The 20,405-nt window shown below is 35.0% G+C and overlaps 1 protein-coding gene across 2 annotated transcripts; it reads right to left on the bottom strand.

The window, feature by feature from the left end:
* Nucleotides 1-902: 902 nt before the first annotated feature.
* On the bottom strand, nucleotides 903-3,545 carry LOC132636709 (hydrophobic protein LTI6A-like). Of its 2 annotated transcripts, none has more exons than XM_060353719.1 (3): nucleotides 3,295-3,545; nucleotides 2,743-2,846; nucleotides 903-1,206 (listed from the first exon to the last, which is right to left on the bottom strand). In XM_060353719.1, exons 1-2 carry the CDS (start codon nucleotides 3,373-3,375, stop codon nucleotides 2,760-2,762), a joined length of 168 nt encoding a protein of 55 aa, XP_060209702.1. In that variant the 5' UTR covers nucleotides 3,376-3,545; the 3' UTR covers nucleotides 903-1,206; nucleotides 2,743-2,759. The 2 variants fall into 2 exon arrangements, with proteins under 2 accessions (XP_060209702.1, XP_060209693.1); XM_060353710.1 differs by lacking the exon at nucleotides 903-1,206 and adding an exon at nucleotides 1,545-1,837 and having other exon boundaries at nucleotides 3,295-3,516.
* Between the last annotated feature and the right edge of the window lie 16,860 nt (nucleotides 3,546-20,405).

Below are 20,405 nucleotides of genomic sequence, written 5' to 3'. Positions count from 1 at the left end.
TGATTTTTAAAAACAATTCTCCTCAACTTTGCGATTTAGAGCAGATATATCCCCATTAAAAACTGATGTATATATACCCTTGCTTTTATAAAATGGTGCAAATATACTCCTGCCCTTACACAAATAATGCAAATATACCCTTTTCGCTAACGGAATTGTTTTTAAAAATAATTTAGCTTATTTTTTAATTAAGAAAATGTCATGTTCCTTCACAAAAAAAGTCTACTCATTGTTTTTTGGATAGACATATTTTTCTAACGCCACATGGTAAATTTTTTTTGGTGAATCGGGTCTGGTTCGTTTAAAAAAATATCTCTGTGGCTTTAAAAAAAATAAGTCTATCCATTTTTTTAAACGAACCGGACCCGACTTACTAGAAAAAATTTATCATATGGCTTTAGAAAAATATGTCTACTAAAAAAAAATGGGCAGCTTTTTTTTTTTTTTAAAGCCACGTGGTATTTGTTTAACTAAAAAATAAACTAAATGATTTTTTAAAAAAAATTTCGTCAGCAAAAAGAATATATTTGCACCATTTTGTAATGGTAGGGGTATATTTACACCACTTTTATAACGGGAGAATATCTGTTCTAAATCGCAAAGTTAAGAGGTATATTTGCACTTTTTCCCTATTTACAATGCACATTTGTAAAAACTAGTACTCCCTCCGTCCCAAAAAGATTGTGCTCTTTTGACTTGACACAAAATTTAAGAAATAAAGAAAGACTTTTGAAATGTGTGGTCCAAAAAAGCCTTAGATATTTGTATGATTGTAAATCATCTCATAAAGTTAAATTGTTTCTAAGTATAGAAAGGGGATAATCTTTTTTGGACAAACTAAAAAGGAAAGGAGGATAATCTTTTTAGGACAGGCAAAGTACATATATATGTAATAATAATACTAATAATAATAATAATAATAATAATAATAATAAGTTTGCCAATCACCATGGGGTTGAAGGGTAGCTCACATGGTGTGAGCCCCTCATCCTTCACCAGTGGCGGATCCATGAGCAAATTTTGGGTGCTCCAGCACCCATTAAACTCAGTCTCGGAGTGTATAGCTGTATAAAAAATATAAAGGAAACAGATATAAATAGTTAATAGAGCACTCCCGAACTCAAAATTTCTGGGTCCAGCACCCCGAACTCAAAATCCTAAGTCCGTCACTGTCCTTCAGTGTGTGGTGAGGGATTGAATCCAACTCTGTAAAAGAATATAATCATACAATGGCGATGATTATAAGTCTTTCACTTTTAATTAAAGATTTTATATACGAATCTTGAGAATATCTAGTCAAAGCAAATTCATATTAATCAAATTAGTGAATTTGGATACAAACAGTTAAATAGAAAAAACATATCCTACCAAACAACATGATAGTGGACTGGTAGGGCTAGCAGAATGCGACTCAACAGTTTGCCTTGTCATTTTCCTTTTTGCTAGCACACAATACAGTCAATGTACGCCACGTTTAAATTTTATATAATTCATAATGTTAACATAATTGAACACAACACATATATTAAGGTAGCCTACTCCTATTACAATAATATCACCAACCTTTTATAACATAAAATGTGCTAATAACTCTTGATACATGTATCACAAACTGTGAATCCCATTACAATTAAAACATACAACCAATGTAATGAACATTAGAAAGTCTAATAATGACATTATCAACACCCTATCCAGATTTCTGTACTGAAGCACACAAGATTCACGAAAACTCTCAAATAAAAAAAAATTAAAAAAGAAAGGGAAGAAGAAGAAGGAGGAATTACGACTTTATAAGTAAAAAAATCTTGATTCATAGGCACCAGCAGCTTGATATCTGTCAAGAGTTAAAAAGGAAAAGGATTCGCATGGTAAGGAACACAGTGTCTTCTTAGCAAATTGACAGAATACTTGTAAAGAAATTTCATATTTGTGTTTACACCAAACTAATGATAACAAAACATGCATCTTCTACAATTTTATTATTTAACCTAGTTAATTATTGTGTGCATTGGCGGAGCCAGGATTTTCATCTAGGAGGTTCAAAAATTTTAAAAGGTAAATACACGAAGAAGTCAGGGGGTTCAACATCTACTATATATACATAATAAAATAATTTTAACTTTAAAAATACACTGTAATTTTTTGCCGAGGGGGTTCGAACCCCCTGGAGCTAACGTATCTCCGCCACTGATTGTGTGTTTTCACTTCAGTGTATTACTTAACCATGATTAAAGCACGTGATTCGACATAAACGCCGGGCATAAGTTGTTGGATATGGGTCGTGGGTCGCTCCATCCGTTGGAAGGGACAAGAATAGAAGGTTAAAGAAAAATAACTTTCTGTAGATAAGTCTATACAATTATTTAATAATGGGAAAAATCAGTTTTTCGAGATTAATGCCCCTTCCTCTCTTTTTCTTTGGTAGAAAACGTAGCCCCCTCTCTCTTGCACTTTAACATGGTAGAACTCTTTTCTTGTTCTTCCAACAACAATATACACAAAAGATGAAATTTTAGTTCGTGGATTAAATTTTGTTTACCAATGAATTGAAATTTAATTTGAGGTAACTTTTTTGGTGGTGAGTTTAGCGATATCCATAGCGTTGTAAAGGTGCACAATTCATTGTTCTCTCCCCGATTTATACTTATATAAGTAAATTTTGCAATATTACTCTTATTAGCTTAGTATAAAGTAATTTGTAATTCAAGCAAGGGAAGGGGGGTATTTGAGTAAGATTACCATGCGGGAAGAGATGATCAGTTCTTGGTAAGGACCCAAATAGCATAGATAACACCAGGCAGCCATCCGAAGAGAGTCAGCAAACAACAGATCCAGAATTCACACTGTTTTTTATACCAATCAATACAAAAGGTTAATTCAACAAGATAGACATACACCAAAAAGTTGGGGATAAAACTTTATAGTAATAAACTTTTTTTCTCCTAAACTTTATATATACTCCCTCCGACCCAAAAAGACAGCTTGGATTCGGATTATGAGGGTCAAATTAACTAATGTTCGATGTGAACTTTGACATAAAATCTTTAGTTTTTTTGAAATAAAAATTACATATTTAAAAATTACACATAAAGTACTAAGTCACGATAGTTGACAATTTAAAATATTTAAAAAGTATCTGAAAAACTTATGATCAAAGAAAATACCCTTTGACTGTCCAAATAGTAACTATGACATCTTTTTGGGACGGAGAAACATGTTATGTTTAAGTAACAGACATTAGATACTGCACAACTTCCATAACTAAAACAGAGAATTGAAAAGGAAGGTTACCTTGCAACCAAACTTGAAGAAGACACCAAGGGGAGGCAAGATGATGGCCAAAAGGATGTCTATGCAAGTCATGGCCCCCATTTTTTCTTCTACTAGTCACAAGAAATTTACTGAAAATATATATGGAAGAGAGGGAAAGTGATTTTTCAGTATTGATAGAAACTGAAATTGTGAAGTGGCTGCTGATATATAGGCAAAGTGAGACACCCCCAACGACCATGTGTTTCACGTATATTCGATGAATGAAGTATGCTTTTTCTACGTTTACGCGGAGGCTTCGTGTAGCCTATATCTCATCAATTTACTTTTTTTTTATTTTTTTGGGATGTTTTACCTAATATCCGTTTTCTATATTGAAGTCCCGACTGATTTAGATTCACGCCGCATAAGACTTATTTAAAAAAAAAAAAAAGCGAAAGGGCTTCTTAATTTTTTTTTTCACAGGCAAGACTCGAACACAAGATCCCTATTAAGAATGAAGGGATCCTAACCATCCCACTATAACCTTTTGGGAAGTGTTTCTAATAAGTGAATTATTTTTCAAAAAGATACTTTTGGGAAGAAGCTATTTTTTCAATTTCTCAAAAAAAAAAAAATCTACTTCTACTCAAAACCATTTGTACACTATTACATAAAATAGGCAATTAATTTTAAAATGATAGATAATTTTATTTAACAGTGTACAAATAGTTACTCGCCTATTTTTTCGCGTTCCGTCGAGTTAATGAAGCCTTTACTAAATGTAGTAAATATCATTTGCAAATTAAATTAATATTGTACTTCGTAAATAGTAGCCGGTAAAACTTGATGGATATTTGAAAAAAAGTAGTATCCAAGTTAAAAACCTATTTGGCCAAACTTTTAAAATTAATTTATTTTAAAAAGTGTTTTTTTCTATGAGTGTTTTTTAAAAAGGTATTTTTGGTGAGAAGCAATTTGTGTTTGACCAATTAATTTAAGAAGCACTTTCGAGCAACGATTAGGATTTGACCAAGCTTTACAAAGTGCTTCTAAGTGTACTTTTTCTTAAAAGTGTTTTTCAAAAAAGTGTTTTAGGAGAAAAAAAATATTTTCTAGCTTCTCCAAAACAAATTTAGCGACTCCCCAGGAACATTTATTTTCTTCTAAAAGTTTGGCCAAACACCTCACTTTTTTTAAAATAAGCACTTTTTGGTATAAAAAAAAATCGTTTTTGCCTTCCGAAAGCTTAGCCAAACAGGATATAAGTTGAATAAAGATTTTTAAAAAGCTGATCTTTTTTACAAGTTTGGAGTGAAAAATTAACACAGTGTATAACCAATAATTTTAAAAAAGATATATATGTTCAAACGAGTTCTTAATAAGATGAAAATATTTATATTAATCAGAAAAGGGCCAAAATAGCCCTAATATATTGAAAATGATTCACAAATACCTTCCGTTAACCTTTTGGTCTATAAATATCCTTAATATATATATATATATATATATTTTGCTCAAATATACTTCTACAACTAAGAATTTTTTTATCATGGTTGAGGCACGACAATAGTTGTGTGAGGGCACCTTATATTTGTGACAAGTGTTTCCGTGGCCCCCTTGTCAGTAGGGCTGGGCGTTCGGTATTCGGTTCGGTATTTTCAAAGTTCGGGTTCGGTAATTCGGTAATCGGTAATTCAAAGTATATACCAAATACCGAACTTTCAAACTTCGGTTCGGTAATTCGGGAATCGGTAAATCAAACTTCGGTTCGGTACGGTATTCGGTAATACCATATTTGAAACGTTTGGCAGGGAAATATTTGTTAGTATATATAACCGAACAGATCCAATAAGTAATTTTGTTTTAGGACAGAAGTGTAAAGACTAAAGAGAGTTGTGACAGAGCTATAAACTTTAACAGTTGATCTAAGAAGGTTAAATGATTTCGACAAATCAAACTTTTACTCTCCCTTATTCATATCATTACATCCATACCTGAAGCATTGCCCATCCTTTTGGTATCTCTGAAGCCAATAGTAACAGCCAAGCACAGTAACATTAAGGTCCAATTGATCTCTGGAATATAAATCTGTCCATGTATTTTTGATGACATATTCACTATTTTAACTTTAGGAAAGCAACCCAAAGAGGAGCATTGCTTAATAATTGAAAAGGTTCCAGTGATGATGGCTTGGTTCCCCACCACAGCAGCAAGTATGGTTCTTTGTATCAACTTAGCCCTTTTCTTTACTAGACAATGTAACAAGCAATTTTGGCCAAACCATCTTTTTCTTTTCCTCCCTTGAATCAATGAATAACTTGCTACTATCGTCGACGCCTACCGACCCTCTTGTCGTATAATATTTGTCCTCCTTTTCGGGGGACGAAGCTGATGTCTTACGATGCTCGTTTGTGTTAGATCTATTCACACCCAAATCCCTGCCAAAACAGGAACCACCAAATTTAGTACTACAATCTTTTACTTTTTGGGAAACCAAATCCATTTTTTTTTCTGTTTCAGGACTTGGAATCTTCAAGAAACTGCATATTGTGCAGAAAGGTAAAACACAACAACAGCTAAAACCTCAAAATCCCTTGCAAAACTAGGAAAATCTGCAAATCAATCACTGAAATTCGAAGCAAAAGCTTCACCAGAAACAATTCAATTTGGTCTCCATAATAATCGATGCTTCTCTAACTTCAGATCTAATGAGTTTACAAACGAACCCCAAAAAAACCTAATGAACTTCATTTCCTTCTAATGTACAGGTAAGACATCAAATCGAAATCACCTTTACGTAATCCAGGGCATATACCTCATCAAATTGAGCAATAATTTGTTGTATTCCTTTGATATACAAAAAGAAGCCACCAATTATTTCTCATACAATGGACTTATTAAAACCCCTATGCAATCAAAGAATGATTCTTTGCTTCAAAATCTGGAAATATATGGAAATATACAAGGCAGCTTCCATGAAATCTCTACCAACACCATCTTAGAAACCAAAACTACTCATAATCTGACATAAAAATCAAATCTTTAACACAAATGAGGCATCTTTCAATCTTCAATATAAGTTTTCTTAATAATCAAACAAAACACTATCACTATCAACATAACACATACATCAACACCAAAACATAAAAAATAAAAAAAAAATAATAAAAAAAAAAAAAAAATAATAATAATAATAATAATAATAATAATAATAATAATCAAATCTTTAACACAAATGAGGCATCTTTCTCAATCTTCACTCTAAGTTTTCTTAACAATCAAACAAAACTGACACATACATCAACAACCAAAACAAAAAACAAAAAATTTAATCCTAATTACCTGTTAAAACGATGAGGAGAAGACATAGGAGGAAGAAGACTAGATTCCTTGTTATTATCAACAACTCTAGATGTTATTTTCTTCTTCACAACTCCATCAGATTTCCCATTTGAACTCGAATCTTTAACCTTGAAACACCTTAATCTTTAACCTTCCCCGCCTTAGTCTAATAAAATTACAATAAATAGCCAAGCTCCCAACATGAACCACAAGATTAAAAAACAAAAATCAAGAAAGGACCCAAGTAAGTAGACAGAGAACAGCAGATAAAAAAATTCAGCAGTTACCTCACGGAAGAAGAAGAAGAAGAAGAAGGAGGAGGTACGAAGATGGAGTAGAATCAGAAATTAAGATGGAGAAATCACAGGCTTTGGATGAGAAATTTGGATGAAGACGACAGGGATGAATAGAAAGGGAAATGAGATGAAGGTGGTGATTGGTGAAGTACTGAAGTAGTGAAGTGTTAGGTCTTAACTCTTAAGCCTCTTAGCCTAAAATATTGGTATTGGTAATTTAACGGATTTGGGCTCTAACTTTTGATTTTTACGGATTTGGGCTGGAGTTAAAATATCTTTATAATGGGCCTTTAGCCTTTACTCCTTTAGGCCCTACAGACGTATAGTATTGGTAATTTAATTTCGGTATTCGGTATTTACCGAATACCGAACGGTATAATTGTAAATACCGAATACCGAAATCGAAATACCGAATTTTATATTTTAGTACCGAATACCGAACCGAATTACCGAATACCGAAATACCGAAATAGCCGATTCGGTTCAGTACTTCGGTTTTCGGTATTTTATGCCCAGCCCTACTTGTCAGCACACCCTCCTTTTCACTTTCGTTTGAAAATTGCCCCGCTTTCCCTGTTTCTTTTCTTTTTCTTTCTCTCCAACGCTTAAAATTTTAAATTTATTATCAAATATAGAATGGATGTCCACTACATAAATATAATGTCTCTTTCATTATCTTCCACCATATTAATGGTTCTTCCATTATCTTCCATCATATTAATGGTTCTTCCATTATCTTCCACCATATTAATGGTTCTTCCATTATCTCATATATTGAATGCATATGTAGCACTATAAATAGAGGCATAAGTCTTCATATGTAATGTACTTGAAACACATTTTGGAAGAATAATAAAATCTCTCATCTTTGTCTCTCTATGTTTATAGTTTTCATCCTTTAATATTATTACTCTTTTAGCTTCATTTTATAACACGTTATCAGCACGAGACTCTGCCGTTCCGAGCAAATGCTTTAAAAGCCTCGAAGGTATTGACTTTCTATTTCCCTTTACTAATGGCAAATCTTACTAATCGTGAATTTGTAGCCTTAGATATATCCGGCAATAGCTATATGTCTTGGATTCTTGATGTCGAAATTCACCTTAATGTGATGGGTCTGGCAGACACCATCAAAGATAAAAATGAAGCATCAAACCAAGACCGTGCCAAGGCAATGATATTCCTTCGCCATCACCTTGATGAGGAATTGAAAATGGAATATCTCACTGTTAAAGATCCTCTTACTCTGTGGAATAATTTAAAAGATAGATATGACCACCTGAAGATGGTCATACTTCCACAAGCACGTTTTGATTGGCTCCATTTAAGGCTACAAGATTTTAAATCTATTAAAGCATATAATTCTGCCATGTTTAAAATTATTTCTCAGTTGAAATTATGGGGTGAAAATATCACTGATCATGATATGCTGGAGAAAACATTCTCCATTTTTCCTGCCTCGAGTATGCTCCTGCAGCAGCAATACTGAGAAATGAAGTTCAAGAAATATTCTGATCTAATCGCACATCTTCTAGTGGCTAAACAACATAATGAATTATTAATGAAAAATCATGAAAGCCGACCCACTGGTACTGCCCCATTCCCTGAAGTGAATAAGGAAAATTTTCGCCATTCTAGGCGTGGAAGAGGTCGTGGCCCCAGTCGTGGTCAAGGAAGAAATTTTAATCATGATTCTCTTCTTGCACCAAATAATATCCTTCACCACCAGCAGTGTAAAAGGAAGGATGAAAAGTATGAAACTGGGCAAAAGAAAAATTCAGAAAATAAATGCTTCCGATGTGGAGGAAAGGGGCACTGGTCACGTACCTATCGTACGCCAAAGCACCTAATTATGCTATATCAAGCCTTTCTCAAAAGGGTAGAAAAGGATGCCGAAGCAAATTTTATTTCTGAAGATAATGTTGAGCCCATGCATCTAGATGTGGCAGATTTCTTTGAACTCCCTGAAGGAAAAATAGATCATTTGATCGGTGATGAATCTGTAAAAACTTAGATATTTCATACGTGTCGTTTGTATGTGGTTATGTTTCCATGTTTATGTAAATGAAGTGTGTGTAATGCTTTGTTTAAATAGTAATATATGTAATAAAATGTGTGTAATGCTTTGCCTAATCATAATATATACTTCGATATTCACTTTATCTATTATTTCATTTTGAAGAATCTATGGAAATTCCTCAAATTTTATTTGGATCAATGACCAATCATGAAGATATTTGTGTGATTGATAGTGGAACAACACATGCCATATTCAAAGATGAGAAATAATTTTCTCACTTTCATAGAAAAAGGGGAAATATTAATACAATTTCTGGCAATTCGAAATTGATTGAAGGCTTCGGAAGAGCTACTATATTTCTGACTAAGGGGACGAAACTTGTTATAGAAGATGCATTATTCTCTTCTAAATTCCCAAGAAACCTGTTAAGTTTCAAAGATATCCGCCGTAATGGATATCACGCTCAGACATTAAACGAAATAAATGATGAATATCTTGCCATTACAAAGAATGTCTCCGGCCAGAAATATGTTTTAGAGAAATTGTCAACTTTGTCTTCTGGTCTGTATTATGCAAAAATTAGTACAATTGAAGCACACTCGATCGTAAACCAGAAGTTTAATGATTGAAGTACTTTTGTGCTTTGGCATGACCGAATAGGTCACCCTGGATCAATAATGATGAGACGAATTATTGAAAATTCAAATGGGCATCCACTTAAGAACCTGAAGATTCTTGAAAGTGGTGAATTTTCATGTGCTGCTTGTTATCAGGGTAAGTTGATAGCTAAGCCATCACCAATGAAAGTTGACATTGAATCCCCTACTTTTCTAGAACGTACACATGGGGATATATGTGGACCTATTCATCCACCTTGTGGGTCATTCAAATATTTTATGGTCCTAATAGACGCATCTTCAAGATAGTCTCATGTGTGCCTCCTATTGTCTCGAAACCTGGCGTTTGCGAAATTATTGGCACAAATAATACACTTAAGGGCACAGTGTCCGGATTATCCCATTAAGGCTATACGCCTCGATAATGCCAGAGAATTTACGTCTCAATCTTTTGATGATTATTGTTTATCAATTGGGATAAAAGTTGAACATCCTGTAGCACATATTCATACCCAAAATGGCCTTGCTGAGTCATTTATTAAACGACTACAATTGATAGCAAGAACACTACTTATGAAAACACGGTTGCCCACTACCGTCTGGGGACATGCTATCTTACATGCAGCATCTCTTATTCGTCTCAGACCGACTCATTATAATAAATACTCCCCGTTACAATTAGTATTTGGTCATGAACCAAATATTGCTCACCTCCGAATCTTTGGCTGTGCTGTATATGTGCCTGTAGCACCACCACAGCGTACTAAGATGGGCCCCCAAAGAAGGTTAGGTATATATGTTGGGTTTGAATCACCCTCTATTATTCGCTATCTTGAGCCATTGGCGGGAGATTTATTCACTGCCCGATTTGCAGATTGTCGATTTGATGAAACAAATTTTCCACAATTAGGGGGTGAAAGAAAAGAAATCAAAAGAGAAATTGTGTGGAAAGTTCCATCACTATCTCATTTTGATCCACGTGCCCCCATATGTGCACGGGAGATCCAGAAGATCATTCACTTGCAAAAAATAGCAAATCAAATGCCAGACGCCTTTACTGATTTGAAAAGGATAACTAAGTCAAATATCCCTGCAGAAAATGTGCCTATCCGAATTGATGTCCCAAAGGGAAAATCTACTAGTGTCATAGCCTCTGAATCTCATGCACGCCTGAAGCGTGGTAGGCCATTGGGTTCTAAGGATAAAAATCCTAGAAAAAGAAACACGAAAAATGATCAAAATGACACTATGAAAGAATATCATGAAGATATTCAAGATCTGACTAATCCTGATACTCCTGAAGATATTAGGGAACCCGAGACTCAAGTAAATAAAGAACTATCATTGAGTTCTTCTGGTGATGGGATAAATTTGAATCGATCGAAGATTATGGTGGATAATGTTTTTGCATATAATGTTCCTCTAAATATTATGAAAGACATTGACGATCAGGAACCCCAATCTGTCGAAGAATGTCGACAAAGATATGATTGGCCAAAATGGCAAGAGGCAGTTCAATCAGAATTGAATTCACTTGCCAAACGTGAGGTTTTTGGACCTGTAGTCCAAACGCCTAATGGTGTAAAACCAATTGGCCATAAATGGGTTTTTTGCGCGAAAAAAGAATGAGAGAAATGAAATTGTGAGATACAAGGCACGCCTTGTTGCACAAGAATTCTCTCAACGACCCGGTATCGACTATGAAGAAACATATTCACCAGTTATGGATGGCATAACATTTCGATATCTCATCAGTTTAGCTGTACATGAAAACCTTGAAATACATCTGATGGATGTGGTTACAGCTTACCTTTATGGCTCACTTGATAATGAATTCCATATGAAAATTCCTGAAGGATTTAAAATGCCTGAAGCAATTAACTCAAAGTCTCGGGAGATGTATTCAATCAGATTACAAAGATCGTTGTATGGTCTAAAACAATCAGGGCGCATCTGGTACAATCGCCTCAGTGAGTACTTGGTAAAAGAAGGTTATATAAATGATGCCATTTGTCCATGTGTTTTTATTAAGAAAACAAAATCAAAGTTCGTTATAATCGCTGTTTATGTTGATGACATAAACCTAATTGGAACTCCAGAAGAGCTCCAAAAGGCGATTGAATATTTAAAGACAGAATTTGAGATGAAAGATCTGGGAAAAGCAAAACTTTGTCTTGGTTTGCAGATTGAACATTTGACAGATGAGATATTTATCCATCAATCTTCTTATACCGAAAAGGTTTTAAAACGATTTTACATGGACAATGCACATCCTTTAAGTACTCCAATGATTGTTCGCTCACTTGAAGTGAGTAAAGATCCGTTCCGACCTCAAGAAGAAAATGAAGAGCTTCTTGGTCCTGAAGTACCATATCTTAGTGCAATTGGTGCACTTATGTATCTTGCTAACGCTACAAGACCTGACATAGCGTTCTCTGTTAATTTGCTAGCAAGATATAGCTCTTCTCCTACACGAAGACATTGGAACGGAGTTAAGCATATATTGCGATATCTGAAGGGAACTAGCGATAGGGGTCTGTTTTATACTAAAAAAGGTAGTACAGATCTTGTTGGTTATGCAGATGCAGGTTATTTATCTGATCCACATAAATCTCGATCTCAAACAGGCTATCTGTTTACATGCGGAGGTACTGCTATATCATGGCGATCCACAAAGCAGTCCATTGTTGCTACTTCTTCGAATCATGCTGAGATAATAGCTATTCATGAAGCAAGTAGAGAATGTGTGTGGTTGAGATCAGTGATACATTTCATCACAGAAAGATGTGGCTTGAAGTGTGATACAAAATTACCCACAGTATTATATGAAGATAATGCTACATGCATAGCTCAACTAAAAGGAGGATTTATAAAAGGAGATAGAACGAAGCACATTTCACCAAAGTTATTTTTCACACATGATCTCCATAAGAAAGGTGATATTGATGTGCAACAAATTCGTTCAAGTGACAATCCTGCAGATTTGTTCACCAAATCTTTGCCAACTTAAACTCTTGAGAAGATGATATTCAAGATTGGAATGCGAAGACTCCGACATCTGAATATTGGTCTTCGTCAGGGGGAGTGAAATACACGTTGTACTCTTTTTTCCTTAACCAAGTTTTGTCCCATTGGGTTTTCTTGGTAAGGTTTTTAATGAGGCAGCTCTCAAGGCGTATTACTAGATATGTGTACTCTTTTTCCTTCATTAAGGCTTTTTCCCACAGGGCTTTTCCTAATAAGGTTTTTAACGATACACATCATCTATGGACATCCAAGGGGGAGTGTTATGAAATATAGAATGGATGTCCACTACACAAATATAATGCCTCTTCCATTATCTTCCACCATATTAATGGTTCTTCCATTATCTTCCACCATATTAATGGTTCTTCTGTTATCTCATATATTGAATGCATATGTAGCTCTATAAATAGAGGCATAAGTTTTCATATGTAATGTACTTGAAACACATTTTGGAAGAATAATAAAATCTCTCCTCTTTGTCTCTCTATGTTTATAGTTTTCATCCTTTAATATTATTACTCTTTTTGCTTCATTTTATAACAAAATTCAATTAATTAATGGCATTAACAGGTTGCTACAATTATGCTTTTCAGTTTAGCAGCTTTTCAAAAAAATTTACTATATAAATATTATTGCACAAAAATCAAAAGTAGAACGTTAGAAGATGAACCTACCTTAATTGGAGAAGATATGTTATATGTAGCGATCTATAAAATCTGCACCATAATTTTATATGACTAGGATTTCTTCTTGCACCTATAATTAATGCCTTTAAAAAAAAAATCAAAATTTTACTTTAATTGTTGTTAAATTAAAACTAGCAATAGTTTCGGCTGTTGAATCTCGTGCGAATTAAAATAATTTTGTCTTTTCATTCTGAGACGGCCGTATCGTGACTCATTCTGTTTGTACTCGTATTAGAAGATCATGTACTTATGACACTAGGTTTTGGGGGTGTGCTTTAGTATTCCGCATGTTTATGAGTATGAGACCCAATTTATGATTTCAATATGGTTATCACTTTACTTTTCCGCACACTAATTGATTAAGTGTTTAAAATGGCTTACGGTTCCTATATTGAGTTTCAAGTATCTTGGGTTAATAATCCAAGGAAATGGGGAGATTGCTAATAATGTGACACATCGTATTGGAGCGGGATGGATGAAATAGAGGCTCGCATTCGATGTCGTGTGTGATAAAAATGTGCCACCAAGACTTGAACTTTTATAAAGTGGCTATTAGACCAGCTGTATTATTTGGGGCGGAGTGTGGCGGTCAAGAACTCGCACTTCCAGATGCTGAAAGTAGCAGAATTGAGGATGATGAGATGGATGTGTAGGCATATGGGGAGAGATAAGATTAGGAACAAAGAAATCCGGGAAACGGTAGAAGCGGCCTCTGTGGTGGACAATATGACAAAAGAGAGACAGAGATGATTCGGGCATGTGAAGAGGAGATGCATAGATGCCCGAGTGAGGAGGTGTGAGAGGTCGCTATGGTGGCTCTGAGGAGAGATAGATGTAGGCTGAAGATGTTTACCTTTTTAGAGAAAGCATACGATAGGGTGTCACACAAAGTCCTTTGGTGGGTGGTGAGGAAGATAAACATTCATATTAAATATATAAATGTCATAAAGGACATGTATGAAGAATCCTGCTTAAAACAATAATAGGTGATATAGAGGAGTTTCCTATAACAGTGAGTTTACACCATGGGTCAGCATTCCGTTCTTACCTTTTTACCCTAGTTATGGGCGAGCTAACCAACACAATACAAGATAAGGTCTCATGGTGTATGCTAGTTACTGATGTTATTGTGTTAATTAGCGCAACTAGCGAGGGTGTCAATCAAAAACTTGAACTATGGAGAAACACTTTAGAGAGTAAGGTTTTAGGATAAATAGACATAAGACTGATAATACATGCATTGTATGTTTAGTCAGCATGAGGAGAGAAGTTGAGGTGAGACTAGATGGGATTGTGGTGCCAAAATGCAAACAATATAGATATCTAGGCTCGTTATTTCAAGAGAATGGAATGATAGTTGAAGATATTATTCATATGACTAAAACCGGATGGTTGAAATGGCGAAGTGATGCCAGGGTGTTATGCGATAGAGAGATGCCTACCAAAGTGAAAGGCAAGTTCTATAGATTAGCTATATGATCGACAATGTTATATGTAGTGAATGTTGGACTACTAAAGTCAAACATATCCACAAGATGAGTATTCTAGGGATGCGGATGCTAAGATGGATATGCAATCATGCCTGATTAGATAAGATTATAAATGATCATATTCACCAGAAGATGCAAGTAGCACACATTGAGGATAAAATACAAGAAGGCTGATCTACAGATGCACCAATCCGTAGGTGTGAACTAGGTAAGTGAAGATGTTGAAAAGGCACGAGGTAGACCTAAAATCACATGGAAGAACATTGGCTCGGAAGACACACAAATGCTTGGTATCAGTGCAAACATTGCTAAATATAGGGCACAATGGAAGAAAAAGGATCCATATAACTACTAGTTGAGGATACATTTTAGACTTGTTAAAGAACTTTTAATTTTATTACTTCTATGTAAGTGTGTGTGTATATATATATATATATATATATATATATATATATATATATATATATATATATATATATATATATATATATATATATATATTGTACTTTTCATTTTTTTATTTAGTATGATGATAATGATGATATGAGTTTAAATAAAGAAATGGGGATTCATATAGCCGACCCCAACTTGTTTGGGGCTGAGCCGTAATTGTTGTTGTATAGTATACTCCTTTGTATAATAGGATAAATTTTATAAAAGATAGCTCAATTTAGATCCAGTATCGTCAAATATTAGTGAATTTGTTGACTTTGGATCAGGAGCGGAGGTAGAAGCCTATATACGGGTTTTGCTCAAACAATTTTGTGCTAGAAAATTCATTATATATGTAGATATGTCAAATGTGAAACTCAATTATTAGCAATTCAAGTAGTTGTTTTAAAATTTAGAATCGAAAAAATTAAAATTCTATTTTCGTTTTCGCCTCTGCTTTCTTTGGCCTACTTTGACTCCAAGAAGAGTAGCATAATAACGCACAAAAATATGCCTACCCTCACTAAGAAACTTGAAAGCAACTTCTTTTTGAATATTTTTAAGACAAGCCACTAATTTCTAACTATTTATTGCTTTAATGATGATAATTAGGTTCATTCTATTTCTATGGTTTTTATCCTTTAATATTGTGACTCTTTTAGCTTCATTTTATAACACGTTATCAGCACGAGACTATGCCGTTCCGAGCAAATACTTTAAAGCCTCGAAGGTATTGATTTTCTATCTTTCTTTACTAATGGCAAATCTTACCAAACGTGAATTTGTAGCTTTAGATATATCCGGCAATACCTATATGTCTTGGATTCTTGACGCCGAAATTCACCTTAATGCGATGGGTCTGGCAGACACCATCAAAGATAAAAATGAGGCATCAAACCAAGACCGTGCCAAGGCTATGATATTCCTCCGCCATCACCTTGATGAGGACTTGAAAATGGAATATCTCACTGTTAAAGATCCTCTTACTCTGTGGAATAATTTAAAAGATAGATATGACCACCTGAAGATGGTCATACTTCCACAAGCACGTTTTGATTGGCTCCATTTAAGGCTACAAGATTTTAAATCTATTAAGGCATATAATTCCGCCATGTTTAAAATTATTTCTCAGTTGAAATTATGTGGTGAAAATATTACTGATCATGATATGCTGGAGAAAACATTCTCCACTTTTCCTGCCTCGAGTATGCTCCTGCAGCAGCAATACCGAGAGATGAAATTCAAGAAATATTCTGATTTAATAGCACATCTTTTAGTGGCTGAACAACATAATGAATTATTAATGAAAAATCATGAAAGCCGACCCACTGGTACTGCCCTATTCCCTGAAGTGAATGAGGCAAATTTTCGTCATTCTAGGCGTGAAAGAGGTTGTGGCCCCAGTCGTGGTCATGGTCGTGGTCGAGGAAAGAATTTTAATCATGATTCTCGTCTTGCACCAAATAATATCCTTCACCACCAGCAGTGTAAAAGGAAGGATGAAAAGCATAAAGCTGTGCAAAAGAAAAATTCAGAAAATAAATGCTTCCGATGTGGAGAAAAGGGGCACTGGTCACGTACCTGTCGTACGCCAAAGCACCTAATTATGCTATATCAAGCCTCTCTCAAAAGGGCAGAAAAGGATGCCGAAGCAAATTTTATTTCTGAAGATAATGTTGAGCCCATGCATCTAGATGTGGCAGATTTCTTTGAACACCCTGAAGGAAAAATAGATCATTTGATCGGTGATGGATCTGTAAAAACTTAGCTATTTCATGTGTCGTTTGTATGTGGTTATGTTTCCATGTTTATGTAAATGAAGTGTGTGTAATGCTTTGTTTAAATAGTAATATATGTAATAAAATGTGTGTAATGCTTTGCCTAATCATAATATCTACTTCGATATTCACTTTATCTATTATTTCATTTTGAAGAATCTATGGAAATTCCTCAAATTTTATTTGGATCAATGACCAATCATGAAGATAATAGTGTGATTGATAGTGGAACAACACATGCCATATTCAAAGATGAGAAATACTTTTCTCACTTGCATAGAAAAAGGGGAAATATTAATACAATTTATGGCAATTTGAAATTGATTGAAGGCTCCGGAAGAGCTACTATCTTTCTGACTAAGGGGACGAAACTTGTTATAGAAGATACATTATTCTCTTCTAAATCCCCAAGAAACTCGTTAAGTTTCAAAGATATCCGCCGTAATGGATATCACGCTCAAACATTAAACGAAATAAATGATGAATATCTTGCCATTACAAAGAATGTCTCCGGCTAGAAATATGTTTTGGAGAAATTGCCAACTTTGTCTTCTGGTCTGTATTATGCAAAAATTAGTACAATTGAAGCACACTCGATCGTAAACCAGAAGTTTAATGATTCAAGTACTTTTATGCTTTGGCATGACCGAATAGGTCACCCTGGATCAATAATGATGAGATGAATTATTGAAAATTCAAATGGGCATCCACTTAAGAACCTGAAGATTCTTGAAAATGGTGAATTTTCATGTGCTGCTTGTTATCAGGGTAAGTTGATAGCTAAGTCATCACCAATGAAAGTTGACATTGAATCCCCTACTTTTCTAGAACGTATACATGGGGATATATGTGGACCTATTCATCCACCTTGTGGGTCATTCAGATATTTTATGATCCTAATAGACGCATCTTCAAGATGGTCTCATGTGTGCCTCCTATCGTCTCGAAACCTGGCGTTTTCGAAATTATTGGCACAAATAATACGCTTAAGGGCATAGTGTCCGGATTATCCCATTAAGGCTATACGCCTCGATAATGCCGGAGAATTTACGTCTCAATCTTTTGATGATTATTGTTTATCAGTTGGGATAAAAGTTGAACATCCTGTAGCACATGTTCATACCCAAAATGGCCTTGCTGAGTCTTTTATTAAACGACTACAATTGATAGCAAGACCACTACTTATGAAAACACGGTTGCCCACTACCGTCTGGGGACATGCTATCTTACATGCAACATCTCTTATTCGCCTTAGACCGACTCATTATAATAAATACTCCCCGTCACAATTAGTATTTGGTCATGAACCAAATATTGCTCATCTCCGAATCTTTGATTGTGCTGTATATGTGCCTGTAGCACCACCACAGCGTACTAAGATGGGTCCCCAAAGAAGGTTAGGTATATATGTTGGGTTTGAATCACCCTCTATTATTCGCTATCTTGAGCCATTGACGGGAGATTTATTCACTACCTGATTTGCAGATTGTCGATTTGATGAAACAAATTTTCCACAATTAGGGGGAGAGAGAAAAGAAATCAAAAGAGAAATTGTGTGGAAAGTTCCATCACTATCTCATTTTGATCCACGTGCCCCCATATGTGAACAGGAGATCCAGAAGATCATTCATTTGCAAAAAATAGCAAATCAAATGCTAGATGCATTTACTGATTTGAAAAGGATAACTAAGTCACATATCCCTGCAGAGAATGTGCCTATCCGAATTGGTGTCCCAAAGGGAAAATCTACTAGTGTCATAGCCTCTGAATCTCATGCACGCCTGAAGCGTGGTAGGCCATTGGGTTCTAAAGATAAAAATCCTAGAAAAATAAACATGAAAAATGATCAAAATGACACTATGAAAGAATATCATGAAGATATTCAAGATCTGACTAATCCTGATACTCCTGAAGATATTAGGGAACCCGAGACTCAAGTAAATAAAGAACTATCATTGAGTTCTTCTGGTGATGGGATAAATTTGAATCGATCGAAGATTATGGTGGATAATGTTTTTGCATATAATGTTTCCCTAAATATTATGAAAGACATTGACGATCAGGAACCCCAATCTGTCGAAGAATGTCGACGAAGATATGATTGGCCAAAATGGCAAGAGGCAGTTCAATCAGAATTGAATTCACTTGCCAAACGTGAAGGTTTTGGACCTGTAGTCCAAACGCCTAATGGTGTAAAACCAATTGGCCATAAATGAGTTTTTATGCGATAAAGGAATGAGAGAAATGAAATTGTGAGATACAAGGCACGCCTTGTTGCACAAGGAATCTCTCAACGACCCGGTATCGACTATGAAGAAATATATTCACCAGTTATGGATGGCATAACATTTCGATATCTCATCAGTTTAGCTGTACATGAAAATCTTGAAATACATCTGATGGATGTGGTTACAGCTTACCTTTATGGCTCACTTGATAATGAAGTCTATATGAAAATTCCTGAAGGATTTAAAATGTCTGAAGCAATTAACTCAAAGTCTCGGGAGATGTATTCAATCAGATTACAAAGATCGTTGTATGGTCTAAAACAATCAGGGCGCATGTGGTACAATCGCCTCAGTGAGTACTTGGTAAAAGAAGGTTATATAAATGATGCCATTTGTCCATGTGTTTTTATTAAGAAAGCAAAATCGGAGTTCGTTATAATCGCTGTTTATGTTGACGACATAAACCTAATTGGAACTCCAGAAGAGCTCCAAAAAGCGATTGAATATTTAAAGAAAGAATTTGAGATGAAAGATCTGGGAAAAGAAAAACTGTGTTGGTTTGCAGATTGAACATTTGACAGATGAGATCCTTATCCATCAATCTGCTTATACCGAAAAGGTTTAAAAAGATTTTACATGGACAATGCACATCCTTTAAGTACTCCAATGGTTGTTCGCTCACTTGAAGTGAGTAAAGATCCGTTCCGACCTCAAGAAGAAAATGAAGAGCTTCTTGGTCTTGAAGTACCATATCTTAGTGCAATTGGTGCACTTATGTATCTTGCTAACGCTACAAGACCTGACATAGCATTCTCTGTTAATTTGCTAGCAAGATATAGCTCTTCTCCTACACGAAGACATTGGAACGGAGTTAAGCATATATTGCGATATCTGAAGGGAACTAGTGATATGGGTCTGTTTTATACTAACAAAGGTAGTACAGATCTTGTTGGTTATGCAGATGCAGGTTATTTATCTGATCCACATAAAGCTCGATCTCAAACAGGCTATCTGTTTTCATACGGAGGTACTGCTATATCATGGCGATCTACGAAGCAGTCCATTGTTGCTACTTCTTCGAATCATGCTGAGATAATAGCCATTCATGAAGTAAGTAGAGAATGTGTGTGGTTGAGATCAGTGATACATTTCATTAGAGAAAGATGTGGCTTGAAGTGTGATACAAAATTACCCACAGTATTATATGAAGATAATGCTGCATGCATAGCTCAAT

This window comes from Lycium barbarum, chromosome 1, assembly GCF_019175385.1.
Source record: "Lycium barbarum isolate Lr01 chromosome 1, ASM1917538v2, whole genome shotgun sequence".
NCBI classification, from domain to species: Eukaryota; Viridiplantae; Streptophyta; class Magnoliopsida; order Solanales; family Solanaceae; genus Lycium; species Lycium barbarum.
Note: the sequence above shows the minus strand (reverse complement) of the source record. Positions and strands in the feature narration are given on the sequence as shown.